At 41.5% G+C, this 27931-nt stretch overlaps 1 protein-coding gene across 2 annotated transcripts; it reads left to right on the top strand.

The window, feature by feature from the left end:
• Nucleotides 1-6560: 6560 nt before the first annotated feature.
• Nucleotides 6561-27827, top strand: TRA2B (transformer 2 beta homolog). 2 transcript variants are annotated; one of them, XM_075032222.1, is made up of 9 exons: nt 6561-6669; nt 13759-13892; nt 17954-18116; nt 18955-19143; nt 20456-20571; nt 21786-21869; nt 25670-25732; nt 26485-26558; nt 27413-27827. In XM_075032222.1, exons 1-9 carry the CDS (start codon nt 6634-6636, stop codon nt 27421-27423), a joined length of 870 nt encoding a protein of 289 aa, XP_074888323.1. In that variant the 5' UTR covers nt 6561-6633; the 3' UTR covers nt 27424-27827. The 2 variants fall into 2 exon arrangements, with proteins under 2 accessions (XP_074888323.1, XP_074888324.1); XM_075032223.1 differs by lacking the exon at nt 27413-27827 and having other exon boundaries at nt 26485-26566.
• Nucleotides 27828-27931: the final 104 nt, after the last annotated feature.

The raw sequence follows: 27931 nt of genomic DNA on the forward strand, positions 1-27931 counted from the left end.
CTGCCAGTAGCAGTCACACCTCCATGCCGTTCTTCGTGCTTGTCACCACTATCACCTATGGTGTGTCTGCTGTCACAGTTATCAGCGGTTACTTCCTCCGTTGGCCACAGTGGTACTCGCTAACATCCCCATGCAGATGGCACTGCCCATACGGACACCCTCCTCTGGAGTCTTGGCAGTAGGCAGCCTCACTGCTGTAGCTGGGAGGGCAACCAGAGCCACCTCTCTTGGTGCTACCCCACTTGCAACAGTGATAGCTGCTGACAACAGTTTTATGTAGTCCGGAAGCTGATCCCTACCAAGCACAAGCCTGGTTAGGAAGAGCTGTTAAATGGGGTAGAAGGAGCAGGACAGATTTGGGGGAGGCATTTGGAGAACCTGTTCTAACCTCCTGGTTATCACCAGACAGGTGGTCAGCACTCCTGGAAATGGCCTCTGCTCCTTCCCCTCCTGTGGGGTGTATGGCAGGGAAGGGCAGCTTCTGCGGGTGTTCTTGGGAAAGCCCCACTTGTATGAAAATGTCTCAGCAGTCATCTCTGGGCAGCAAGTTGTTCCTGTAACTGTTCCAACGTAACTTAGCGTCATGGCAAGCTTGACCATGTTGTTGTTCAGAGGATGCTCTCCTCATGGCAGCCCTCCAGCAGCTATTCCACCCACAGGACATTCCCTCTGTGCAACCGTCACTGCTCCAGGCTCAGCAACACCAGATGGGATCACTGCTTAGATGTTGGCAGGAAATGCTGTAGTTTGGTAAGAGCTAATAAAAAATTTTGTCATCGTGGAGACAGGCATGCCACCATAGACTTAAGCAGGCTCCATCAGAGGCTCGGTTTTCTCTTCGGGAAGCATCCTCTTCAGCCCCTCTGAAGGGCCAGGCAAGAGGAACACCAGTGTCTACAAGACACTGCCAGAGCCAGTGAAGGAGATGAGTACTCCTGGGGCGCTGTTTGTGCGAAGTTGACAGAGGAGCTTCTGCAAAAATTCTGGAAAAGAGCTTTGGAGAGGACTTCTAGGAAAGCTCCTCCTACCTACAATCTCCACCTGCAGAGATTTTCCCATATGATCACACCAGCGCTAGCACTGTTTCACTGGAGTGGACACCACGGCAAGTGCTCCTGAAGCCACCTTGGGACACCGTGTTGGTCCAGTGATCTGACCAGGGTGAGGGATTTTGCAACAGCCAAGACCCATCTAACCCAACAAATACGAATTCTCAAGACAGCAGTCCACAGTAAAAGGGAATCAAACCGGGCCACTTCAATAAACAATAGCATAAAATTACATCCCTATCATGTCAAGCTAAAACATGGAAAGTGTTACATCAAGAACTTGCAAGTTATTTATGTAGCAAATTGCTATATTATTAAAAGCTAATCTCATCAGAGCAGCTTGCTGTCCTCATAGCCATTTGCATAGAACAAGTATTCAATTTACTGTGGAGACTACAAAATTAAGAGTGAAGAGGCAAAGGCCACCATATATGTGGAATACTTCTTTCTTCAGACTCTTCTTCACTCCCGTGCAGGAGCTCTGTTGGCATTTCTTTCCTTTGTGTTATATGCTGTCATTATACCAAGATAGAAATGGCACAGCAGCAGCACCGTGCTGTTGCAATCTGAATTTTAGTGCTTTGCCATGTTGAAAGAGCTAGTCACTGGTTACAGCTGAAATGGCAAAATAAGGAGCAATTTCTACTGCTCTCAGTGCTCAGCAGAGACCGTTATTATCAGTTCCTTTTGTCAATAATACACATTGTATGAATACATTTACATGGGAATTGGGATCCTGCCAATTTGCGTATAATCAAAGTAAAATATTACGCTTCTTTCTGCAGAGCGTGCAATGTTGTGAGATTCACAGGAAGAGGCCTGAAGGGATCAGGGTAATAGGTCCCTCCCTTATAAAGGGAGCAAAAAACATGCAAAAAAGGCAGACATTAGACTTAAGGTGGGTCAGAAAGCTCCCTCTTACCTTCCCCATCTCTGAAGAAAAAAACCCACAGAATTAGCGAAGCAGAGAGAAGGCAGCCTAAACACAGCAGGAGCTGGAGTGGACCAACTGCAGTCAACTTACTGTAAGGGGGGTGAATAAAATAACAGGTTTGGGGGAAGAGAGAAAACGGAAAAAAGCAGAGAAATCCTTCACAGGGGTTTATTGATCATTGCAGACATGGGTGGATTACAGAACCAGCACTACAGGCACACATAATACTCTAGATTTTGAAGTCACAACCGAGTGGCAAATCTGGTAGGTTTTTAAATTACATTTTAAAAAGGATCTGGAGAAGAGCACAAGGAGGTACAAGGAGGTAAAGGGATTTTAACCAGTACTGTCTTCTCCACCCAGATCTGCCAAGGACAATGCCACTTTGCAGGGGAAATGTCCCTTGCAGCCCAGTTGTTTCACCTCTCAATCCTGCTCTTTCCTCACATCCCACATCAGGAGGTCAGTGTCATGGAATAACAAAGATTAAATGAAGATTAAGGACATTTAAGTGAAGATGAACGATTAAGAACAGAGAGTAAGTGAGAAGTCTTAAGCAGAAAACACCATTTTGTGGCAAGGAGCCACTGTAATAGCTTCCAGAACAGCACTTAAACTGTCCGGCAGCAGTAGTTACATATAATCCCCCAAATTGATCCTGAGTGGAACAGAGTGCCTCATGTCCATGCTGCTTGGGTCTCTGGAGCAGACTGGGCTGCTCTTACTGCTTCAAAATCATAGCTTGGTCGTAACCTTTCGGCTGTTCCCCAGCTGGGCAACATACTAAAGTCTGTCCATAGGTTCTGCTGCTGCTGCAGTAAGGTGGACTTGGCATTGTTTGAACTGGTGCTGTTTGCATTAGCCATATCCATGCTAATGGAGATTGACCTTTTGGTGTTAATTTTTTAGGTTCTTTTTCAACAGATAATAGACCAATAGAAAAAATGAAAAAACAAAGGTGGAAGTTCCTTAAATTTGTGATTTCAAGCGCATTTGAATACTTTTTAATAAATCCACCAGCATAGTTTCTTTTCAGGATTGATGGAATGAAAGTCACCCTATATATTTGATATGTTTTTATCAGTATTTTTCTGTTCCTGATCAGCTCTTGTACCAAATTAGTGAATTACATGCTAATGGAATTTGTATATGCTGGGCACAGTACAAATGCAATAGCTCTTGTAAAACATGTCAGAAAATAAAGGTTTTTATCCTGTGCCGTTTAAGGCTGCTGAACAAGAATGACGAACTGCCTATGATCAGCTTCAAATGACTAACAGATATCATATGTAATTCAAGTAAAGGAAAAATCCACTCCCATGAGTAATGCAAGATGAGGAAAAATTATTATTTTGACAAATAGGTCTTTATGATGTAAAAAGCAATAGCGATGCTCACTCCGGGATTGCTAATTCTTTGGCATTTGCTTACTGAATTGCAGCCTATGAAAAAATCCGCACTTCTGAAAGTTATGAAATGATTTTTTTTTTTATCGGCGCACTCTGATTCCAACACGTCTGCAGCTGCAGAGCCAACCCGACAGCTCCCCACTCCCCCTCCGCCTCATCTTGCCCCTGCACTGCCCTGCACAGCACGCCAACACACTTATGAGAGCACACAAGAAACCACATTAGGGGAGTGAGCCAGCTTGAAAATAATTAGTGAACTGGCATTAGACAGCTCTGCTGCCAAGGGTGACAGTCCAGTTTCTCAAACAGCTTTTCAGTGGCAGTGTGGGTGTGAGCTCCTACCCACCATCTCACTGCACCCCTTCTTCCTGGCTGTGTGCTACCCAGACCTGTGCCAGACCAAGCACTTGTGCAGCTCTTTGCTGGAAGGAGGTGGGAGAACTGATCCTTCTAAGAATAATAACCTTTTTCCCCGAGTGCCAGCTCACCTTGCTGCTGAAAGGGCAGATGGAAATGAGCACGGAGACGATAGTCACTGCTTGAACCCGAGTCATGAAACTAGAGTGCATGACCTGAGCTGTTTGTAGATTTTGAGGGATCTCTTCTGTGGAATGAGTTGCACCTGAAGATGACGTAGCATGTGTGAGACTGCTACTTTTACTGCACAAGTGGTTTTTATAAAATCTGACAGGAATATGGCTGTGGAGAACATGGTTGGTCAGGAGTCCCACAAATGCATATTCACATTGTAGAAATGCAAGCTGGAAATGGCCCAAGCAAACATCTCTTAAATCCAATTGCGCTCTCTGCGCAAAGGGAAGGGAAGGGCTGCATCTCTGGGTGCCTCTAGGAGCAGGGAGATAATCTCCTTGGGATCATCTCACACATCTGCGTCACTGTTGCAGAAGCCGAGAACAGCGGGCTCAGATGTTTGCTGGAAGGTAGGTTTGCTTCCGTAGCTCTTGGTTGACCAAGTTTAAATGTGAATAGAAAGGATCAGCGCGCTCTCTGATCAGCTGTCCTTTTTCCATGCACCCTGTTCTCCTACTCAGAGCATTTTCAGGAGCATCGGGGTGCCTGTCACCACTGGGACAGGGGATCTGCGAGAGGCCCTTGCTCCTAGCAAACTCCAGCCGATTTATCCTCAGTGGTGTCTCCTCAGCCCGCTGGTGAAGGTGAAGAGCTCCAGGAGGGTTGGGCAGACCCTGCAGGTCAATGCCTGCTTCTGCAGCGAGTGTTGTGGGCCCAGATTTGGCTTTTACAGTCAAAGGACCCTCTCTTAGGGATGAGGACTGCCTAGCTTTATAAATATAGACCAAGGGCTGGAAAACAAATGGCCATTAAACCTTCTGCAACAAAAGCAAACCAAAGGAGTTCAGGTGCTTTCAGTCAAAACTCTCTGCCACACATTTTGGGTGAGTGTTATAGTTTCTAAAGACAACCCTGAACTTTGATGTCATGCTTCTGAATATTAGCCAGCTTTGACAGCTCAGGTCAGATGTCTCTCCCTGCTCCTTCAGTACAGGATGCTCCTTGTGCCCCTTCTGTTACAAGCAGCATATAGGGAAAACTGATTTTTCTGAACTTCGAGTTCTCAGTGATTCAATAATCACAGTGGTGCTTTCTGCAACTATATCCTTCCACCCTTGTTTATGACTTTGTACAGTGCAGTGCATCACTAACTCTACTATAATGCCAGCAAAGCATTGAGATGAAACCATTGAAAAGTGGCATTAAAAAAAGCTGCGGTATCTTTAAATCAGCAAAAGCTGTGAAAATACTGTTGACCTTCCTCTTTGGTTGATAAATTAATCTTTGTGTTCTGGGACTGGGAGGGAGAAGGAAGGCAGCCAAGCAGCCTCCCGCTTGTCTCTTCTCATGAGCGTCAAAGCTAATAGAAAAGGAGCTTGAGTACCCCATGGGCATTTCAGGAGTCATCACCTGAAAATCTGCAGTGCCAGAACTGCTCGCCACACAGCAGAGCTCACCGACATTTAAAGCTGTCAGTCAAATTGTTGTCTTCACTTTGCAGTTTGCTGCCAGCCTGCTGTCTGGCATTTTCAGTTTTACTGCTCGAGCACGTTGCTGCCAACTCTTAAATTTGCGTGGCAAATGGCGCTGGGAATAACCTCAGCAGCAAAAATTCCACAGTTCAAGCTCTCTGCCTTACTGCTTGTTTAACAGCAGAAATGGAGGGGTGCGCAGAGCATTGTCCCATCTCTCCCTATACAGAAAATGCATTTAAGTGAAGAAAAATAATTGCTGCTGGCGTGTCAGATGGTTATGGGAGCAATCGTGGAGTGGGACCGCATCCTTCAGTGGCAGCGTGTGGGGTAACCGGTACACTGGGATGGGCTGACCGGGTGTGATGACTCCTTCTGTCTCCAGACTTCAACTCTCACACAGTGCTGTGGTTTCAACAGCAATGAATAAGTTGGCATTTTGCTTAAACTGAAGGGGTGTATTTTAAGTCACGGTTTTCCACTCCATTTGGGTGTCCTTGTTGACCCTTTGGGGATGATGGTGCTTTACTTGTGCTGCTTGTCTTGCCAGGGTGAAATAAAACAAAAGTGACAACAGTCAGTGGCAGCCGGAGTGCCTGTGATGGAGAAAAAGGTGCTTGTGTCACTCCTCGCAGACGCAGTGGGACGTGTTTTACGAAGAAACAATTCAAGGCCTGAGCAGAAATGACTATTCAAGGCCTGAGCAAAAATGGCTATTCAGTGACGCTATGCTGCCCTCACGTGGGTATTCTAGAAATATCGCAGCATTCAATCCCGACCTGCACTAAACTAATGCTTTCAAACTCTTGGGCATCTCCTCCAAGAAAGCCCCTTGCAATCATAGTGATTTTTTTTAAACCGTTCCCACGGCCCGCGCAGCCTGTGGAGGGTGAGGCCGGGGGGAAAGGAGGAGATCCTGGCCTTGGCCGCAGCCTCCCCAGGCCGGGCAGGCAGGATCTCCACCCAACACTGGGGGTGGCTCTGAAGGGGTCACTCCTCAGGCTGTGACCCCCCCGGGGCCGAGAAGCTCCCGAACCCGCGGCGGGGGGGGGGGCCGACCACCGGCGATCGCCGCCACAAGCCACGGCCCCCACCGCACGGAGGGGGTGGGGCCTTCACCTCCCCGGCGGAGGGGGCGGGGCATGGCGCGCGCGCGGGGGTCGCGTCACTTCCTCTGCGGAGAGCGCTGGCGCCGGGGACGGTCGGGTCGGGTCGGCGGTGAGCGGTGCGGCGGGACGATGAGCGACAGCGGGGAGCAGAACTACGGCGAGCGGGTAATACACGGAGCTTGAGTGCGCTGCCCGGCCGGGCCCCCGCACCCTACCTCCCCCCTCCTCCGCCCCTCTTAGGGCGACGCGGCCGCCCCCGTGTCCCCGTCCCGCGGCCTGGGCGGAGCGGGTGGCGGAGCCGCCGCGGGAGGCGCCGCCGCGGCGTGGCGGGCGAGGAGGCCCCGGCGGACGCGCGGGAGGCCCGGCGGGGCCGGGGCTTGGCGGGGGGAAGATGGCGGCTGGCCCAGCCGGGAAGGCGGTGGGGGCGCGCGGCGGGGACGCTCTAGCTGCCCGCCCGCCAGCGCGCTCCATGGTGAGTCTGCCCGGCGCCATCTTGGGCTGGTGACCGGGCGCGCCGGAGAGGGACAAAATGGCCGAGGGCGGCGGAGCTGCGCGTCCCGGGCCCTGCCGCTGCGCCCCCGCCGGCGCTTCTCTCCCCGCCGGGGCTGCTTCGTCCCTGCCCCGACCGTGGCGGGGCACGGACTGTGGCGGGGCTGGGCGGCCGCTGCCAGCTGCCACCGCAGCGCCGGCAGGAGGGCAGGGGGCGGCCGGCTCCGCTCCCCCCCTGTCTCCCGCGGCAGCGCTGCGGGTGCACGGCCCTTCAGCCCCCTCCGAGGTCGCAGGCGGGCTGCGGCGGTCTCGGCTGGTGCCGCGGTGCCTCTTCCTCCGTCCCCCAGCCCGGTTAGGTAACGTCTGGGTAGGGAAGGAAAACGCCGACCCGGTAGTAGTCTGAGCCTTTGTTATGCTCTCCAAAGCTGCATTGCAATTCGCTTTTGGTGAACTACTTTCTAATTAGAGCTCCGATTTGCTGCTCCTCGCGCTTGCTTGTAAAATATTAACTCTTGAAGCTTCTTGATGTAGTTGCAGCCTTGCATCCAGGTGGCTTGGCCTCTTAATTTAATTTAAATGCGATTGCAGTAGTCGAAGGGTTAAACCTCAAGCTGAACGCTCGCAGTGCTAGGCCAATATCCTTGCTTTGTGAAACCTACAGTACATGTTACTTTAAACTGCATAGTTGCTGGAAGATGTTACCGTCTGGTTGGAATTTTACTAATATCGCAGTAGATGACCTGCTAAGCTTCACGTTTGTAATGTAAATCTGCAATACAGATTACCTGTAGTTGTTTTTTCCTTAGTGAATCAGTCTTGTTTTCCTTTGAGGTCTTTAATTTTTATTACAACAGACAAGTGCAGTGCAGGGGTCAATACTGTGTTTTATTTTTTCAGCATCAGTTTGTAAGATTCTAACTTATTGCAGCATCAGAGGGAGTTGTGGAGGGGATAAGTAGTTTAAATTTTAAACCTTCACTGGAGGTGGCAAAAAAAATGAAAGGGAAAGTCATAATTCTGAGCACAAAATTGCAGTGTCTTGTAGTGTCTTTCTTCGAATATGGCCATGTCTTATTCGGATTCACTGTCATCTTTAATAGTATGAGTGTTTCTACTTCAAGGTAGATAGGTTAGGTTAGAAAAATTTGGTCTTCAGGAAGCTAAAAATACTAGATGGAAATGAACGATGGAAGATATATTGATTAAAGAATGGACTCGTGCCATCCCCAGTATTATCTTTTCATTGATGTCTTCATGTCACTGTTACAACTGGTATATTTTTAGTGAGGGAGTATTGCTTCTGACTTGCTCAAGGTGGATTTCTGTGTGTTAGGTGTTTTAAAAAGTTGATTTAATTGCTATTGTGCAAGTTGGACTGAAAAAAAAACAGTTTAAGATGGTAGCCTAACTTTACTCAAGTTTGCCAGGATAACCTGCATTGTATTTTCAATCAGAATGAGTGGAAATATTAAAACTTTTGTAGCAGTCTTTTTGAAACATAATTGTGCAGGGAATGATAGGACAGCAGTTGCTGTCCCACCTACTTTTCTATTTTATCTTTTCTATACTTTTATTAAAAAAAAATACATGAATCATGTGCAGGCAGTCTTCACCAAGGCTTAAAATGAGTTATGCCTGAACTTTTGTGAATCGTAAATAGGTAAGTTGTATGCAATGTACGTGTTTGTAGAACCAAAAGATAAAACCATAGAGCTACAAGCCTGCTATTTTAGACTAGATCAGGGAGTGGCTTTTCTAATGCGATTGCCAGTGTTATTTATGGTATTTTTTGTTTACTTAAGGCTTATATTTTACTGAGTCAGTGGCTTTCTACTTTTTCAACCTGGAAGTGCTGAATTCTCTGCAGAGTAGAAACAGTGTTTGGATAACTAATCTAGCATATGACTTTACAACTGTCTGTTAAGCTGTTCCAAGTCCATGCTGCCAGTAAGAATTGTGCTTCTGAAAATGTGTTCCTGCTTTCTCCCTTGTGCTAGTATTTGTACAGTCAGTCAAATCTGGGAATTAAATCAGCTGAAATTTTTTTCTGATTCTGTTTCCAGCTGCATTGGTTTGCAGGCTTGACTTGATTGTGTAGTCCTAATATCAGCATTGGGGATGAAGAAGAAATACCAGGTGCTTTCACAAGTAATGGGACTTGCTATTTCAGGAGCAACACAAACTTAAACTGGTTTATGTCACAGTTTAAAAAGAAAAAAAAAAAGTCCCCAGTCAAATTCTCTTTTACAGTTTATACTCCATAGTGGGATTGAACTCTGGAAACTTTTTTTAACTGAAGAGACTAAATTATTAAATGCTACCAATACTTCAGATACTGTCAGTATGTTGTAATAATTGCCACGTTTTTCCGAGTCACTTTTATTTTGTTTTCATTCATTGAAATTGTGCTCACTGGGATGCATGTGATTCAGGCATGGAAGGGTTGGAAAGAAGACTAGTTAGAGGAAAAAATAGTCTCATCCTGTGAACTAGTTAATACTGATAGTGATTATTTGGTATGTGTCTGATCAGAAACTGTTTAATATGGTAGTCAGGTTTTTTGTTTGTTTTTTTTTTTTTAATCAGCATAATTTGAATGGTATAAATGCTCAATTTATAGATCTACTTACAAGGTACTTAACACATATTTTCAAAAACGCTGACTTTACTACTAAGTTGTGGAAGAAAGTCTAAGAAAGCAGTTTCAAAAGCTTAGAAACAATCTGATAGCTTGATGCCACCAAAAGGATAGGTCATTTTCTGTGTTCCTCCTTCATCAGCTGGCACTTGATCGGACTTCTTGGTGGGCTGATTTAGTACCCTAAACTGTCAGATAATAGTTTGCTTTTTGCTGATGGATTAGTTTCTTGCCAGCTTAGTGCACTGAATGAGCCCACAGGGTCAGCATGAGTGGCAGAGGTGGTGGGAGGAAGCTGGGCTTCTGTGCTCATGGTCTGTTAGCTTGATTTTTTTCAAAACACATTCTTGTCTTTTTTTTTTTGGTGGAGTTTGGAAACTGTTGTGGAAAGGGGATGTTCTGCTTTCCCTCTGAGTGGATTTGCAGTCCTGTCCCCCCCCCTCCAGCAGTGATCTGATCTGGTGACTCTGTGCTTCAGGGGGAAGAGAGGCAAAAGGTGTAATTTTTCTGTTGGATCAATTGCTAAATTCAGTAGTAGAGAGGTTGAAGGAATGTGAAAATAGCACAATTATACCTTGAATAAACCTGACTGCAGATTTGGTAATGTGTAATGTGAGGCTGCACCCTTCCTTAGGAAAACAAGTGAAAATATGTAAGTTTGTAGGGATTTAGGATTTAAAAAATACTAATAATGTTATTTGCCTGTATCTTACATTAAGTAACTGAAATCTGTAACTTGTATTCCCATGAGGAAAAATGGTTCTCAGAAGTGCAAAGAACACATGGTCCTCACTTAAATTACCTCGCAGCTGCTTCTGTCTGTGGAAACCTTTTCTACCTACTGCCCCCAAAATAATCCTGCTGTTGTGACATTCCCTGCTTATAGAGTAGATGACTGTACTGCATCTTTATGGATATGCTTAGAGGTGTTAAAATAAAAGTATTGTCCCTTCAGTATTACATGTTGGTTTTAATGTGCTTAAAGTATGGAAAGAATAGTTTGGAAACCACAAGCCTAGACTTAAGGGCTTCCACCTGAATTCCAGTAATGCCTGATGAAGGGGAAGAGCTGTTGGTAAAGATCAAGGGATCTGGTAGTTTTTAAAATCCACGCTTCACAAACTCAAGGTTAGAAAAAAACCCCGTTATTTAATAGCAAACACCAGTCTTGATCTGCTTACCAGCAGTGTTTGAATACAGGCAGGATAAAGAAGGTTGTTTCTTCTTCTCTCTTCTGCATGCCATGACAGGAGCCTACTTTGGCATTCAAAAAAAATTTGAAATTCACAAAGTGAAAGAGCAAAAAGTAGAGAAAGAAAATGTATCAAGAACAACAAAACTAGATAGTAGAAACTCTGCAATTTAAATGAGTGGCCTTTGTGACCCTTCAATGAGTGTCAGTATAATGGGGAGTAAACTAAGTTTGGAGTGCTGCAGGTGTCAGTATAATGGGGAGTAAATTAAGTTTGGAGTGCTGCAGACTCCTGGTGCTTGAAACTTTGGGTAGGGAGGATTTCCTGGGGTTTGGGGTGGGGAGGGTAACAACTTTGAATTTTAGGGATTACCAGTCCTAGTAATATCTGGAGCAGGCGAGGTGCAATGAATTCCTTTGAGGCTGGAAGTAATAAAGAAGTGACATAATGCTGTAAAATGTATTAGATTGAAGGTAAGGGCTTTGAGGAAGGATGATCTGGAAACAAAATGTAGATGTTTAAAAACTGGAAAATGTTGTAAAGTCCAAAGGAGCTTGTTGAAAATAAGCCAGCTGTTTCATTTTCTGATTTAGATATACAGTTGTCTTAAGTTTTTTTCTTCCTAAGTTTCTTCTCAGATCCTAGGTGTCCAGTTTCCACATCAGTCTTAACATAATATACCAAAGATTATCCAAAAAAATGTATTGAATAGGTGAGGACTTCGCTCATTTCCTTATGCTAATACCATTTCTCCACTGATTTCTTGAAAGCTTATTGACTTCTAAAAACTAAAGGATATGGGGTATGTTTGTGGGCAAGATCCTCCCTGCTGCTTCCCTCCCATTGTGCATTTCTTGTCCTTTTCAGTATATGGCGGCTTCTGTCTAGCCTGAATCTGTCAGAGAGTTATGTTTCTTGAACAGAAGTATTTTTCCTCAAATCAAGAACAGCCGTAGTTTTGGTTTTTAGCCCTTCTTCAATCTTGCTTTGTCTAACCCTTTTTAAAAGAGTTGAAGACTTCTTATGGCTAAATTAATACATTAGCTCAGAACTCATCTCCATGGATTGTTTTCTTTTGAAGGTAGTAGTGGGTTTAGGTTAAATTTGTTATTTGTAACTTAAATTAGTTCTCAGTATTTGCACTGCCCTTTGCAGGGTTAATATGAGGTGGCTATAGTTCAGAACACCTCTTTAAACACTTTTGCAGAGGAGAATATGGCCTTGACCAACTTTGCATTATTTCTGTTGCTCTTGGTATTGAAAATCTGCTTTCTCCTGCAAGTCATGTCCTGTTCCCCAGTATTGTATGGTAGGCAATTGTAAATAGTTAAACTTTGTTTTAAGTTGTATGGAGGTGGTTTAAGCACGATTAAATTTTGGGTTAGCAAATGAATTTCTGAATGCTTAGTACAAAATGCCCATTAAGTTGAGTGTTCATGTTAGAGATGTTACAAAGATACAAGCGATTTCTGAGAAAAATCTGTTACTCCGGTGTCGTTAGTGAGCATTCTTGATTAGAATTGACACAAAATTTAGAACTGTTTATTTTTAGGAAAAAATAGAATTCTGCTGCTTAATTTTAAATTTTCTCTGATATCTTGAAATAGATACCTTCTAGTGTGTTCAAACCAAGTGTTTTAAGCCATGTGACTGAAGTTAAGCATTATACTGATTAAAAATATATACCTATATATGTGTATATATACATATAAAAGTTGAAAATGGTAATTAGGTTATATCATTACCAAAGAAGATTGCAAGTAAATAATAGAGTAGATGGGGTATTATTCCAGAACAGAGTTTGAGTGTGTTGCACAGAATTGCATTTTTGGTCGGTGGAAAATTGTGATTTGGGAGTGTGAAGTCTGCATATGTAATCACACTTGTGCAGGAAGAGTAGGTTGAGTGTGCTCATACACCTTCAAACTAGGCCTTCTAAACTGCAAGAATGTCCCAAAAAGTAAAATAATTGTAAGTCATTGAAACACCAACCATGTTGTGCTTTCTGCATTCAAAAAGCACATCAGTCTTCTCTGGCTGCAGTAGGGACTTTACTTAAGTCACTTCTTGTTGATTTTGTCAAAGTATGTGGCTGACAGTGCAAAGTATTTTGAGTTTCCTAATGCTAGAATTCATTAGTAGATATTCAGTTGATCCACTGTGCATTTGCTATTAAATACAGGCATAAATAGCAAATTCAGTTACTTAGTACTAAGTTAAACTGAATTGACTGAATCTGTTTATAAAATAGTAGGGCATTTGGTAGATTCAATTCTTGAACTGCATATATAGTAAAAGTCCACAAAACATTTTTTTTTCTAGTTTCAGTTTTGGCACTAGATTTTATCCTGGAGTTTTTAAATATTCTTCATCCTGTTCTTTTTCTATTAAGGTTAATGTTGAAGAAGGAAAATGCGGAAGTCGCCATTTGACAAGTTTTATAAATGAGAATTATTTGAAGCTCAGGAATAAGTGAAGCTGAAATTTGAAAAAAAAGAAAGTGAATGCATGCTAATTATCAGACCAGAAGTCCCACTTGTAGAATATTGAGCAATTTGTGTGAAGTGGGGAAGATGAAAGAAGTCAGAATTTGAAACGGAAGAATGAAGAAAAGGAATAAAAATGAAGTTAAGATAAGAAGTAATCTGGAATCTGAAAGCACTACGCTAAGTAATTACTAGTCTGTTTATGTGTCCCTGTATATTTTGCTAAACATGCATGCATTATCTGTTTAATAGCAAAAGTATATGCAGGGTAAAGAAGTGTCTACCAGGGAAAAAAAAAAAAACCTTCTTAAAAATCTAGGCAGTTCTAATGCCAACTGCCCGGACACATAGATATGAATTTTTACCATTTATTTCACTGGAGCTTGTTTACAGACCTTAGGTAAACGAGAAATTGTGTACAAATTAGGCTTTCAATATCTGCGTGCAGGAATCCCGTTCTGCTTCCAGAAGCGGAAGTGCTCATGGGTCTGGCAAGTCGGGGAGGCACACCCCTGCAAGATCTCGATCTAAGGAGGATTCCAGGCGTTCCAGGTCAAAATCTAGATCCAGGTCTGAATCCAGGTGAGTTTACTTCTTTTACCTCTTCCTCCTCTTCGCAAGTCAGATGATTATGTCAGAGGTGAACTGAAATCCAGTTTAGCCCAATTCTGTTTCCAGAGATAATTGGTGATCTGTGGACATGGAATCCAAAGGGGGACGTGTGGTTTCAAGATTTGAAAAGCTAAACTAAGTTAGATCTTTTTGCAGCTTTTTATAAGAGGTAGTCAGCTATGTAGGCTTTCTGCTGGTACAGTTTGGAAGTGGTCTGCCTTTTAAGGCATTACATTAGAGTAATGGCCAGTTTCTGAGTGTGAAGCATTAGGAACTCTAGATCTTAGTTCTTCTGCGCATTAAAAGAAATACACGCATCAGCAGATTTTCCATTTTAGGTCACATGAATGTATTACATTTTCTCACTGGAAGCAATGATATTTCTGGAGTAGTTAACAGTATATTCTGTGAAAAAGAAACAGTGGAGATAAATGTGAATTTCAACAGACATCTGTGACCTTTTAAATATATATTAATTTAACTTGAAAATTAACAGGCTGGAAAGCTTTAAAGATTAGACAGCTTTCCAAGCTCTCAAAAAAAGTTGCGGAGACAGTAGCTTGCTTATTGTATTTGTTACGTGGCAACACAAATGTACAGTATGAAAAAGCTTTTTGCACTGTATTACCTATCTGTCCTTATACTCATCTGCTAAATAAGCTGTGCGCAGTGACAGAATTCCTCTTGAAACTGTTAACGGACATAACTGAGACATAAAATATGCTGGTAGTCCAGATATAAGACTATGAACGTCACTGCTAGCCACTTTACATAGCATTTACCAGGTGTGTCATGTAAGAGGTACATATTTAATAAAGAATGAATAGAAGGGCAAAACCTGTACATGGGTGAATAATGTTATTTTCTAAAGAGTCTAGGTAATTGAGTGCTAATTACAGAAATGAATATGTTGATAGTTTTACTCATTCATAAGCATTCGGGTTAAAAAAACTTGGGTTTCAGCAGTGGGGTTTTCAGTTGAGCTGTTCACAATACACTTTTTATATACATAAGCAATGAATTAGGCCTGTCAAAGCCTGGGGGTCAGGCTGAAGGAAGGATGACAATGCTGGAAGATACTGTGCTATTAGTGATCATCCAGGACAGAAAACACTATCAAATACTGTGTTTAGATCTCCTTGCACGATCAAAGTGATCAGTTTGAAAGGCTTTTGTGAGAAGGAAAATACATGGGAAATTTTGACAGTAAAGGAGTGAGCTTGTCTCTTCTGTGTACTTCAGGCATAGTCACAAGTGTCAAATCATGCACTTGGCAATCCCTGTAGTGCAAAAGCAAGTATGTCAAATTAAATTAATAAATACTTGGTAGAGTAATATTGCTTATATAGTATGAAGTCAGTGACCTCTGGAATTGCTAGCAGTGAGAGATTCATAGGACAGCTCAGGAAGGGTCCAGTCCAAAATCCTGCTCAAGGCAGTCAGCTGTGGGCTCAGGCCATGTTCTCAGGGCTTTATCCAGTTGGGTTTTGAAGACCTCAGAGGATGGAGACAGCACACCACCTTTGGGGAACCTTGTAATTTTAAAATAACAAGCAAGTCAGGACCCAGCCCAGCATGTCCTTCTGCACCTTAATCCATAACCCCTAGGGATTCCATATTCTTGCACCATGTTTCTCACTTGCAGAATAACCATAATACTGTGTAAGACCGCAATCATAAATTGCATAAAAAGCTGGAAGAAGCAAATGCAAGATCAAGAATTTACGAGAAACCTGGCAAACCATTCACTCTTAGAAGAAATCACCCTTTAAATAATACCCTGGGAAGTGACTTTTTGATGTACAAAAGTAGAAGCTTATGACTCCCATGGCTTCCTGAGCATTTAACAGCTGTCTTGAAAATGCCTATGGCTGGAAATACTTGAAGTATATTGCAGAGTTAGAGTTGTTCATTAGCAGATTTCTGGCACAATTGTGTCAAGGCACATATTTAGAACCAACATACTTATATCTGTTTTCAGTGCCGTCATGCGTTTGGATGTGATCATGAGCAGGTCATCTAACTGGCTCTCACCAGAGAAATAACATTGTGAGACCTTTCATATTTCTTGGCAGTTTCTGTTGCAAATGTATTTTTGAGTTACCAGCTTTATAAATTAAACTTTGATTTGGGAACAAATCTGTGTCCTGGTGTATTTATCAGTTGGGGTGTGGATGTACTTGATTTAAGAATCTGCTTTTATTGAAGTTTTCATCATCAGCATAGCAAGCTTTTTATCTTTGGCTGACTCTGAAGTCTAAACAATTCTTAACAAAGGAATAGGATTTTCAACTGTGGTGACTTTGCAGCAAAGGAGAATGGCAGTATGACATTTAAGGCAGCAATATGAGCAGTGCCTATTTAAAATAAGCCTTGTTCTCTCACATAATGGATTGGTTGGTGTAGAAGTGTCCTGCTCTTGTTCAGTGTAATGGGTGCATTCTATTACCTGGAACCATCAATTCTGTGTTTACCTTCAGTTTTTCTCTATGTCAGTGGTTGAAATGTGGCTGTACGCATGTGTTGAACTTTTTTTTATTTATTATTATTATTTCTGTCTGTCTTTACTGTCTTCCCCACCTCAGGGAAGTTATCTTTTTTTTAAAAAACTTTCTGTTGCCAAAAATAATATATTCTTTCTATATACATAGTTAGAAGTATCGTAATGGGACATGCTGAAGTAATTTCTCCTGGACATGTATACATGTTTCAAGTTGAGGAGGACAGAACTTAGCTGGCTCACTTCTGATGAAGTTGAAGGCGTGTGGTTTTTTTTAAGGACGCCTATAACGTACAGAGTGTATATTGTGCAGTTTGGCTGTCTGGTGACACTTACCTAGTGAGAAATCCTGACTGTGGAAGAAGCTGTTAAATGCTCAGGAGTAAAAAAAAATTCAGGTTAAGGACTTCACTTATGCTAGCATAGTGGTGGTATTACTGCGAAACACAGTTGTGCAATGATGGTGGCTTATGGTCTTGGTCAGTACTTACTACCTTGGCTTCCACAAACTAGAGGAAGGACATTTAAGACCCAAACAAGTCAGAAGATTAACAATTTATGACTAAGAGCCTTTGAATATTAAACTGTTTATTGCACTTCTTAGCCTTCCAGCAATTTTCTTTGTAGTTGTGTGGAATGCAGATTATTCAGTGATGGCCATCAGCAGGCCAAGCTCAGGTGTAGTATTCCAGTTTAAATGCCTGCCCAGCTTTTCAATAAGGCTGTCTGTGTTGGGAGGGCTGAGGGTTTAGTGGAAGGAATTGAAGTGTTTCAGAACCTCATCTCCACAGACCTAGTGCTGTCAGAAAACATTTCTGGAACTGTTCTGAGGAGGCCTGGGCTGAAATTAGGGAGCAGTTGCACCTTTGCCTAAACACGCTTGGAGTGTGAACCTGTAAACATTGATGAACAACTAATGTTAAATAACTGTTGAAATACCAGAAGGTAAATAAGCCTACTACAGCTTAATTTCTTCAGTTGTGTTAAGGTCTGTTTCAGGGGCATCTGCCAGACTTCTGTGCTTGTAATTTTGCAATGTGAAAAAAGTGTATTTGCTTTTCAGTGTCACTGAAAGCAGTGCTAGAATAAGCAGAAGTGTGCACCTCTGCAATCGTGTGTGCTTTATGTTAAGTCATATTTACTCCTGTTCCCTTTTTCTGTTCTTTAAAAGAAAGCCACCCCAGCTATTTTTACTTAAATGCTACTGTAAATGCTGTGAATATTCTAAGCATATACTGTGTCAAACTAGGATAGCCTTGTTAGAGAAAGTTAAAAGCTAACTAAAATGGAAGTTGAGGTTCCTGCTCTGCAGTAGAAATGCTCTGAGAGCATCTACAGTAATCTAATTGTAAAGATTTGGCACACAGTCCTTGAGAATAGTGACTAAATTGATTATAGCTGAATCATGTGGTATTACAGGTTTTTAGAAAATGGTTATTTGGGCTTTTTGTTTGTGAATATCTGACGTATTTTTGAAGGGTGAAAAAAACCAAACGAATGCAACACTGTACCTTTTTCTTTTTTTCCTCAGATCTAGATCAAGGAGGAGTTCCCGTAGACACTACACAAGATCACGCTCTCGTTCCCGCTCTCATAGGAGATCCAGAAGTAGGTCTTACAGTCGGGATTATCGGCGACGACACAGTCACAGCCATTCACCCATGTCTACTCGCAGACGTCATATTGGAAACAGGGTATGTCTGTTACAGAAGTAGATGACTCATAGTCCTGAATACATCCTGAAATCACTGAATTAATTCATTGGGGTTTTCCAGAAAAACATTCTGCTTCCCGCTCAGGTCTATTTAAAAGATGATGTTGAGGTTAATTGCCATTTGACTTTTGATAAACCATGGCTCTCCATAAGTTTGCTTAGGATTGTGGGGTGGGGGTGTCTTGTTTTTTAACGGATGCTTTTAGAAGCGCTACCAGTGCAGGCTGTTGTCAGTATACCTGCAGTAATAACTGAGTGAATGTATGCAGCGAAGGGTGGGGGTAGAATTAGGAGGTAGAAACATTTGTGTTTTTCTTGATTAGGAAGCTTGGGAAAATAAAACATTTCATTAAAAGCTGTTTTGATGGTGTCTTTATTAAATGAGCATGCAAACCGGCTTGCTTTTAGCTGCTTTACAGGCTCAGGTGGCTGAGTGTGGTGTGGTTTGTGCTGAGGTAGGGGGCAAAAAGAGATAACTACCACAAATGACGATGTGATCCAGGCCTCTGTGTATATGTGTCTCCACATTCAACAGTCACCAGCTAGCCTTTGGAGGGAAAACTCTTAAATACAGTACCTATTATGTGCTGTAACTGTAGTTTGTACGGTACCCTGAGAAATGCAAAGTATTTTTGTGAAAGGAGGCTTGTGTATCTGTAGGTTTGGTTGTAATAGTGTCTATTAGCAAGTTAACCCAACCTGAATCTCAGCAGTATCTTTTTTGTTGTTTTGAAGCGCTGACAGTCACAACTTGTGAAACACCTTGTATTACAAATAGAAGCAATTTTATTCTAATATCAATCTGTCCCTTCCTTTAGGCAAATCCTGACCCAAACTGTTGTCTTGGTGTGTTTGGATTGAGTCTGTACACCACAGAAAGAGATCTTAGAGAAGTTTTCTCCAAGTATGGTCCAATTGCCGATGTTTCCATTGTGTATGATCAGCAGTCTCGGCGTTCGAGAGGATTTGCATTTGTGTACTTCGAAAACGTTGAGGATGCTAAGGAAGTAGGTTGGGGTACAGAATGTATGACATGTTTGCTGTGTTCTCAATTGCTGGGATGTATAGTCTGTAACAGGACATAGCCTGGGGAAACTCAGGGCCTGAAAAATATTTGGCACCTCACAATAAATGTCAGAGTCTTAGTTCAAAAGATATCTACTGTGTACCGGAGGAGAGAGTGAAGAGGCATGAATACTGGACCCTGTGCAGGCTGAGCTGTTGTGTAATTCACAAAAGCAAACTTCAGGCTAGCCATAGTGCAAACTATGCCAACAGGGAAAAGAAAATGAAAACACAGTCTCTCTGTTTTAATTGTGAGATGAGAGTTCCTTCCTAATGCCACATGTGATCTTGTATTTACTAACAGGCGTGTTCAGAGTGGACCAGACAGCCATTTCAGAGCTCTCTTTAGGAGTGCTAACATGCATTTGGCTGACTTCTAGTGCTTCAGTCTGAAAGGGGCGGGGGGAATCTTTTCTGAAAATAAAAGGCCAGACTGTACATGGCTTCCTGGTGCCTGCAAATGTCCATGGGAAACCCAAAGGGATTTAATAAATGGAAGCAATGTCAATACAGTGTAACAAATGGTGGGATTTGTGTTTACAAGTGCTACAGAATGAACAGGGAATTGTATACTTGCCAGGTATAGAATTGTACACTCAGGCCAGCCCTTGGAGAGCAGTGTGCTTATGGGCTATAACTAGGCTTATATTCTGCATAAATTCCCCTACTTGAAGACTCTAGTGTCGTCTTTTCCAAATTTGGCATGAAGGCTTCCATGTTAGATTGGAGCTTTGGATGTAGGTCCTGTTACTTGGCAGAAAAACCCCCAATGGTTTTGGTTTTTTTACTTCAAATTTGCTTATGACTCAGATACTACTATATTCAAGGTTATGATAGGTTTTAAGGGATATATTGGAGGAGAAAAAGCTTAACATAACAGTCTTTTATTAACTTCTAAATGCTTTGCTTCATGTTGTGTGTTGGAGTAGTTACATCTTCCTACATAAGCGTGTTCAAAGGTTCCTCTTAATCACATTAGAAACAGAGATACTGAAACAACTGTTAAATCGTGTTCCTTTCAGGCTTTTTATGCAATATAAGTCATGTTTTAAGTAATTACAGAAGCTTAAATCCAGCTGGCCTAGAATGTCTTACTGATTGTATTAGGTGTTATGTATAAGGAATAAGTGAAACTTAGATGTGCATCCTAACTGAGCTGTTTTAGGACTTCTCATACTTGAAGCCGTGGTTAGAAACTTGTCTTGCTAATACAGTTCATACCTACAGCTTACTGTATTCTATCACTCCATTTAGGCAAAGGAACGTGCCAATGGAATGGAGCTGGATGGAAGAAGGATCCGGGTAGACTTCTCCATAACAAAAAGACCTCACACACCTACACCGGGAATCTATATGGGAAGACCCACTTAGTAAGTTACCTGTGTGGAATTTTTTCCAAACCAGAATAGGAAACAAACAGAATTCCAAACAGAATTGTAATAATTGTGGGGGTTTTTAAAAAACTTTTCTGTATCTCCTCTAGGAGACCTGATTCTGTGTGGATTTCCTAGTTTTTATCAGCCTTTTGCATTAATGCACTGTTCTGAAAGCTGTTTCCTTGCTTATGACTTGTGTGCTGTACATTATGTGGATGTTTCAGTACTAGAAACTAAAATACAAAAATCACTGTTGATGCCTAATTACTTTTTTTAAAAAAAGTCACTTTAACAAGAGTTGTGCTAACACTGATGTGGTTATCTGGCAAAGCTTCTGAAAACTAAAAAACTCAACTGATAAAGGAAGCTCTTCAGAATTAAAAAAAAAAAAAAAGACTGCATGTGGACAGCCATCAGTAGTAATGCATATCTTTCCAGCTTTTTAGATAGGAGGGGTTAATTTATGTAGCACTTGTCAGTGACTGATCTAGGGTCAGCCTGGATTACAGTGATCAGGAACCGTGTTCCTTAGCTCATGTCTGGGCTGCATAACTATCTAAACATTTAAATAAGTCTGCAGTAACATTTTTTGTTGTTGTTGTTCTCTGTACCTTCAAATATTAATGTCTTTTACAAGCTCAAGTTTTCAAGAGCGGATTAATAAATACTGGTTGAGCAGCTGTGTGGTGCAGTTTGCCCTATCCACAGAGTACGCTTTTGACTTAAAGTTGCCAAGAATGTAAATTGTTTTCCCAAGTCATTTCCCAGTTATTTTCCCAAGACTTTCAGCTTATGGTCCTGGTAGTTATGTAGTTGATGTGTTGTGTTGAGACTGCAGGTTGGTTTTTTAATCAGAAAGTTCTTCCAAAAGGAGTTTTCAGACAGTTAAAAGTGAATGAAGAGTTGTCACAGAATGGAATTCTTCATGTGCCTGTGATATCGAAAGGTTAAGAGGTTTCAGACCAAGTAGGAAAGTAGCTGTCTTAAAGTTCAAGCATTTTAAAAAGAAATTATTTAAGTAGTTCTGTTCCATCTGCACTGATGGGAAAGTAGGAGTGGTTACAATCATTTCAACTGTGAGGATGCAAGGTAATAATATAACCCAGTTAAAATGGTATATACTCTATAACTGACTGTATGCCTACTGAAAAGCACTACAAACAATATTTTATATTTTATTAAATGTAATTCTCTTTCACTACTTGTAGTGGCAGCTCACGACGACGAGATTACTATGACAGAGGGTATGACAGAGGGTATGATGATCGTGACTATTACAGCAGGTCATACAGGTGAGGCAATATTTGTAATATTCAACTCCTTTTAAACTGCTTTCTCATCTACGTTTCTACCTATGTAAGTGTTAAGCAGTTCATCCTACATATGTATGCCAGAATATTTTTGCACTCACTGTCATTCTGGTATCTTACTATGAAATCTTTACCAAAATGACTGCTCAGTACAAATCAGACTGGTCAGATTGAGCAATACTTTGTGGTGTTTAACCTGTGGCATGAGTTAGTCCATAATATTTCTAATCTGCATTAAGTTTTGAAAAACAATGTATGTTCTCTATATTCTGATTTTAAAAGAATCTTTTGTTGGTTCATCTGTTAGCATTGAAATGGTGGGAATACAGGTGCAGATCTAATATTTGAGTTGATATTACAGTGCCAACTTATCTTTTGAGCATAGTGCAGTAGGCAAAGTGGAAAATTGCAGTGGTCACCAGTATCCCCTGCTAATAATTATGGCACCTCAAATCTTGACAAAAATAAGGAACTGGGGACTGGAACATTACCTGTTCTGTATTGGACATGTGCATTAAAAAAGCTTTTTTTTAACATACTCTGTCGGGTTGAATGAGTGCGTTTTACTTGAAGGACTCGTACCTCATATTTCTGTCTGTCTGCAGTCTAAACTTCTGTGTTTGACAGCATAGTAGTTAGCTAAAAGAGGTGAATATTCAGGTGGCAATATACATTGTCAGAGGGCTAGTAAAGTTGATACCAACTGTTTTCAATAGCTTTTGTATGTAATTGGTTTTGGTGACAGAGCAAGTTTGTTTTCTGCATTTTCCATTACGACTGCCAACAAGACTTGTCCCCTGTGAATTTCTGGGACACTATTAAGTTGGACTCAAAGATAAGAGCTCATTTTTTCTGTCTGCAATTACCAAACGTTCCTGTAGTTGCAGAATTCTATAGTAATGCTTTTTAAGTGGCTTGCAAAGCTTAAATGCATCAGCAATGGGTGGATTTATGATTGTTCCCTGATGGCAACCATGTATTTATGGAAATACGTGAATTCGACTGCATTGTCACATTATAGGTCAAAGACAAAGCAAATAATAAATTCTGTTACCTTAGCTTTCAGTGTACTCTTCTGTTGCTTTCCAGGTGTAGAAGAAAATAACATCTTTATACTTTTATTGGTAGCTGTATGGTCATTGTTAGTGACTGAGGGCAGTAATTTCCTTCCCCTCCTACTACCTTCAGCCACTTTTTCTCCTTCCCAGGCTGTTGGCATTGCTTCCAATCTGTTTCTCCCCTCCCTGCCTTGCTGTTGTCCCTTAAATCAGATGCCTTGCTTCTGCAGTGCTTGAGTGCTGCTGGGGGCAGGGAGGGCATCAAGGTGCTCTACATCATCACGGTGAACACAAGAGACAAGTGTTCTGCTCACATTTCTGGGAAGCAGTCATTAGGGTACTTCTCTGCCTCTAGCAAGCCATTTTCTTGAAACATCAGTGGTTTGAACATTTTGGAGGACTGTAGTAGCTAAAATCTGAAGTTGATACTGGGCATACAAGAACCAAGATATGTTGGGTTTTACTTTGCCAGGACTTGTATGTAGGCTTTCATATGTGGTATATGGCTCTCTGGCCAAACTTTTAGTTTGTTTCAGAGCACAAGGTACAAAAACTTGCTTGGGATACTTAACATAGCCTCGTCTCACTTACTGTACTAAAAGTAATTAACTGAAATCTAGTGGGTAAATTAACTGAAGCAGCTCGCCAAAGTGTTGGGGAACAGAAAAGACTTGCAACATAGCCTGCTAAGCAGTCTGTTAAGTGGTGTTTCTAGCTTGCTTCTCCCACTTTCCATTTTTTTGTATGGGGTTCTGATGTAAACCTACAAAAATGGCAAAGGTACCTAAGGACCAGTAGAAGATGTGGGGCTATGCAGTGTTTGGTGAGAGTTTTACACCATTGGTCTGTCTTCTTGCACTTCATAGTACAGATTTTCTTATTCTTTCACAAAGGGTCGGTCAGGGTGTACTGGTTGTCCTTGAAATCTGTTGTTTGCTGCTTGCATGTTCTTAAAATGTAGTTTATTCCTTGTTTAGATTGTGGCATGACCCTAAGTCTTCAGTGCTCAAGTGTTACCTTTTTCATTCCTGATAGCAAACAGTGGTTGAGATGTTTGTAAAACATTATCAGAATTTGTAACTACTCAGTTCTGGGTGCATGCTAGTGAGAATAGTTGCAGACTGTCGTAGTGACTAAACATAAAAGAAGAGTACATGCATTAGATAAGGAAGAGCAGACTAGTAAGACATGATGTGAGAAGATGGACTACTTCAGTTAGTGTACTAGTCTGAGTGTAGCTTTATCAGAATTCATGGCCATGCTTCAGTCCAGGTCTTTGAGACAGTTATGTGATGGGTGATGTTCTGAACTTCCTACATGCTCTCCCATCCTGTGTTTGTTGTGAACTAGGGCTTTGGGGTGGAAATACTCACAATATTGACAATTCCTATCTTAAAGGGGAGGGGGGCAGGACAAAACAAAAAAAAAGTAGCCAACCAACCAACAAAAAACCCCACCCCAATGTTTTAAAGCTCACTGCAGAACCTTTATAATGTCCTTCCATAGCAGATACTGAAAGATTGAAAGTAAGCCATAAATGGTTTGTGTGTGGCTACTTTTAAAATAGCATGGTCTGCCCAGGTTAGGTACCTACTTTCTCATCCTACAGGCATTGGTCGTTTAAGGGAGAGAGAATAGTGTTGTGTATGTCACAAGCACTTCCTTGAGGAAGGGAAAGATAGAATTGTTAAAGATGCAGTATAGCATTGCATACTACTACTCCACCCTAGAACACCAATTGGTAACAATTTTGTGGTTTTCCCTTCCTTGCCCTCTGTACTATGAAGCCTTAAGGGAAATACAATTTCAGATGGGAATTGTCATGTTAATTCTCCTCATTGCCATGGGATGCTTAATCTTGTCTGGAGGAGTTACCTGTAAACTGAAGAATAACCTTAAAAAAACCTTAACTTACACACTGGCTATCTACCAGATGGAGAAGACTTTAAAAAAAAAAAATTAAAAGGGAGACCTGCTGGTTGAAAGTGTGGTGTTCAGGGATTCTTTGTCCTTCATGTGATTTATGGCCTTTTTTTGAGTTGCTGTGAGGCATCTGTGGTAGTGACTGTTCCGTAATCCAAACTTGATTTAGTCTCCTCCTGGTAATGCTTTGCTGTATCTAAATCTGTGGAGGTACCAGCCCAACCACTTAATATTGTTACATACTATAATGTATTGTTTCAGTTCTAGGCAGCTCCTGTAAAAGGAGAAGCTGTACCTCAAATTCTTAAATGCCCTCGTTTAAACATGATTGTGAAGTGTTAAAATGTAAGGGGGTGGTTTTTTTTCTCTGCATCCACCTTGGAATCCACTTTTTCCTCAGGACAGTGAATTGATCATGCTAATTTAAAAATAAATAAATAAGTAAAATTGCTTGCCTCTAGTGGGTAAGCATCTGAGAACAGAAATGGCCTTAGAAGTGAAGGCTATGTACTGATCTTAAACTGCTGCTTGTTGGAGAGTATGACATTGTAAAATACAATGTTGGTCAGCTGGAACATGAGTCCTCTTTAACTGCTCCTTGACACTAAGTTTAGCCAGCTTGTTCCATGAATACCTAAAAATTAATATAATGGAAGTAATTCAGCATTATCCAGTGTAGGAACCAATGTTTTCCTGTCTTTACATAATTTTCTTGTGCTTGATGATGCTTTTTGCTTGTACAATGAACTTTTGTGTTTATTTTTAAAATTTTCAAAAGTCATTCTGCTTTTGTATTCACAGAGGAGGTGGTGGCGGAGGAGGAGGAGGATGGAGAGCTGTTCAAGACAGGGATCAGTTTTACAGGTATGATAGGAAAGCTTTGAGTGTCCGGTCAACAGTGGAAATATTCTTACACGTATCTTTTGAGTATTCTATGAATGAACTCTAGGATATCTTTAAACACATTAACAGAAACTGGGTGGATGCTGAGTACTTGCAGCTCTTCAGTGAGCAGGGCAATTAATTTCAAAGGTTAGTGTAGGCACAGGGTAGTGCAGCTTTGTGCAGGAAAAACTTGTGATTTATGCCAAGAAGTTAATGTCCTGAATGGTTGGGGATTTTTTATTTTATTTTATTAGGAGATTAGTGGAACTAGGCAAGGAAATGCAAAACTTGGGGAGTGCCTGGATTGGAGGGGTTTGGGTGTGAGGTTGGTTGTAGCAGTGACAGCTAGTCAAATGAACTCTTCATTGCATGAACAAATAATTAAGATTAAAAGTTAAGGTGTGATTTGGCTTGCACTGCTTGTTTGGGATGCTCCTGCCTTGAAACACTAAAATCACATGTAGTCAAATTGTGAATGCAAGAGAGCTTGTATTTCTTCTGTTAGACCAGAGTAATATTGCTCTGACACAATAATAAAAAGAGTATTAAGAAAATTCAAATCTTTGCTTTGTTACCCAGTGGAAATGTTGATCAGCTACTTATGTGCTTGTTAGCTTTCCCAAGTACACTCTTGATACCAGGATCGGGTTAGGGGTATCCACATAAAGTTGCTGCCACTCATCTGCGGCAGGCTCTAACGAAGGGATTGTTTCTGTTGCCCCCTTTCACAGGAGGAGATCACCATCCCCCTATTACAGCCGAGGGGGCTACAGATCTCGATCCAGATCTCGATCCTATTCACCTCGTAAGTAGACTCAGAGCTTGCATATCAGAAGCAAATTTCCACTTTGCTTGAACTTCTTCTGAGCTTTTGTGTCCATAGAGACTGCTTGACTTCAGTGTAGTTTGTTGGGGTTTTTTTGAACCACAGTTCCCTTTAATGTTTCATTGAGCAACTGGCAACGTCGAGGACAGAGCAAATATTTAGTCTGCAAAAAAATAAACTAGATAATACCACTTGTTAAAAAGTCTGAGGGACTGTTTCTTTCTCTGAAACTCTTGTTAAAACAGGATTTTGTAGTATGCTGACAGTTTGGGTTACCTCTAGGACAGCAGGGCCGAATTCCCAAGCCTCGCACATTATAACACTGAAACTAAATTTCCCAACATAACTTGTTAAAGAGGTTAACTTTGTCCGAGGTCCAAACAGTGCTCCCCCCCCCTCCCCCCGCCCCGATTTGCATGGAAGATAAAGCTGCATTTTGATGGCTGAAAGTTAATAAAACACAATAGCATTCCTAGCATACTCCCTTTGTAATGGATACAGGGTGAATGAATAGGTTGTGTTCTCATGTTTATCCTTTGTGTCCAAATGAAAACAAGTGTAACTGCTTTTACTGATACGTAGGGAACAGTTACAATGTGAGTTCTCATTGTGCTGAACCGTCAGCCCTGGGCATATGACAGGAATTGGAGTTTTTCTATACAAAGGAACTTACTGGTGGAACTGTACTGACTGCTGGACTTTGTCATAGACAGATCGTAAGACTTTCAAATTCGCTGCAGACTTGAGGGGTGGCAGTGAATTTAGACAGAACTCTTAAAAATCTGTCAATCCTTGGAAGTCTAATGGTGTATGTATTTTGTTTTTTCTTTCAGGTCGCTATTAAAGCATGACATGTAGAGGAATTTCTAGCTACAGCCTTTGAGTTGAAATTGCAAGTTTGTGGACAATATTTTTATTGTCTCTTCTGTTTAAACAAGTGAACAGTGCCTAGTGAATAGGTGACTTTTACACCTTTTATGAAGACTACTTCTGTGATGTTAAATGCTGTTTCATTCTGCATATTTGTGTAGTTTGGTGCTTTGTTTCAAGTTGTGTTTTGAAAGGAGTATGTTTTGCATGTATTTTTTTAGTCTCAATTTTGACTCCTGAAAGGTTTCTATTGTAAAGACAAACTGTTCAGTTAGTTTTTTCTACTGATTCCAAGGTATTCTGAAGATCAAAACCTGTGTAAAATGCTTTCAAAAAGTGAAAAATAAAATAAAAAGAAGTTTGTTTTTTCTTTTCCTACTTACTTTTGCCAAGTGTAAGTTACAGGTTGAAAAGAGACTACAACACTTATGCTATGTATTCTGGAATAATGTTTAAAGCCCAGAAGTAAAATTGACCCTAAT

The sequence above is a fragment of the Buteo buteo genome, chromosome 7 (assembly GCF_964188355.1).
Source record: "Buteo buteo chromosome 7, bButBut1.hap1.1, whole genome shotgun sequence".
NCBI classification, from domain to species: domain Eukaryota; kingdom Metazoa; phylum Chordata; class Aves; order Accipitriformes; family Accipitridae; genus Buteo; species Buteo buteo.

Bases quoted from the DNA above. Each gene is read 5' to 3' on its own strand.
- TRA2B (XM_075032222.1), top strand. From the start codon at position 6,634: ATGAGCGACAGCGGGGAGCAGAACTACGGCGAGCGG. The intron at 20,572-21,785 runs GTAAGTTACCTG...CACTACTTGTAG, and splicing joins TATATGGGAAGACCCACTTA to TGGCAGCTCACGACGACGAG. The intron at 25,733-26,484 runs GTATGATAGGAA...CCCCTTTCACAG, and splicing joins GACAGGGATCAGTTTTACAG to GAGGAGATCACCATCCCCCT.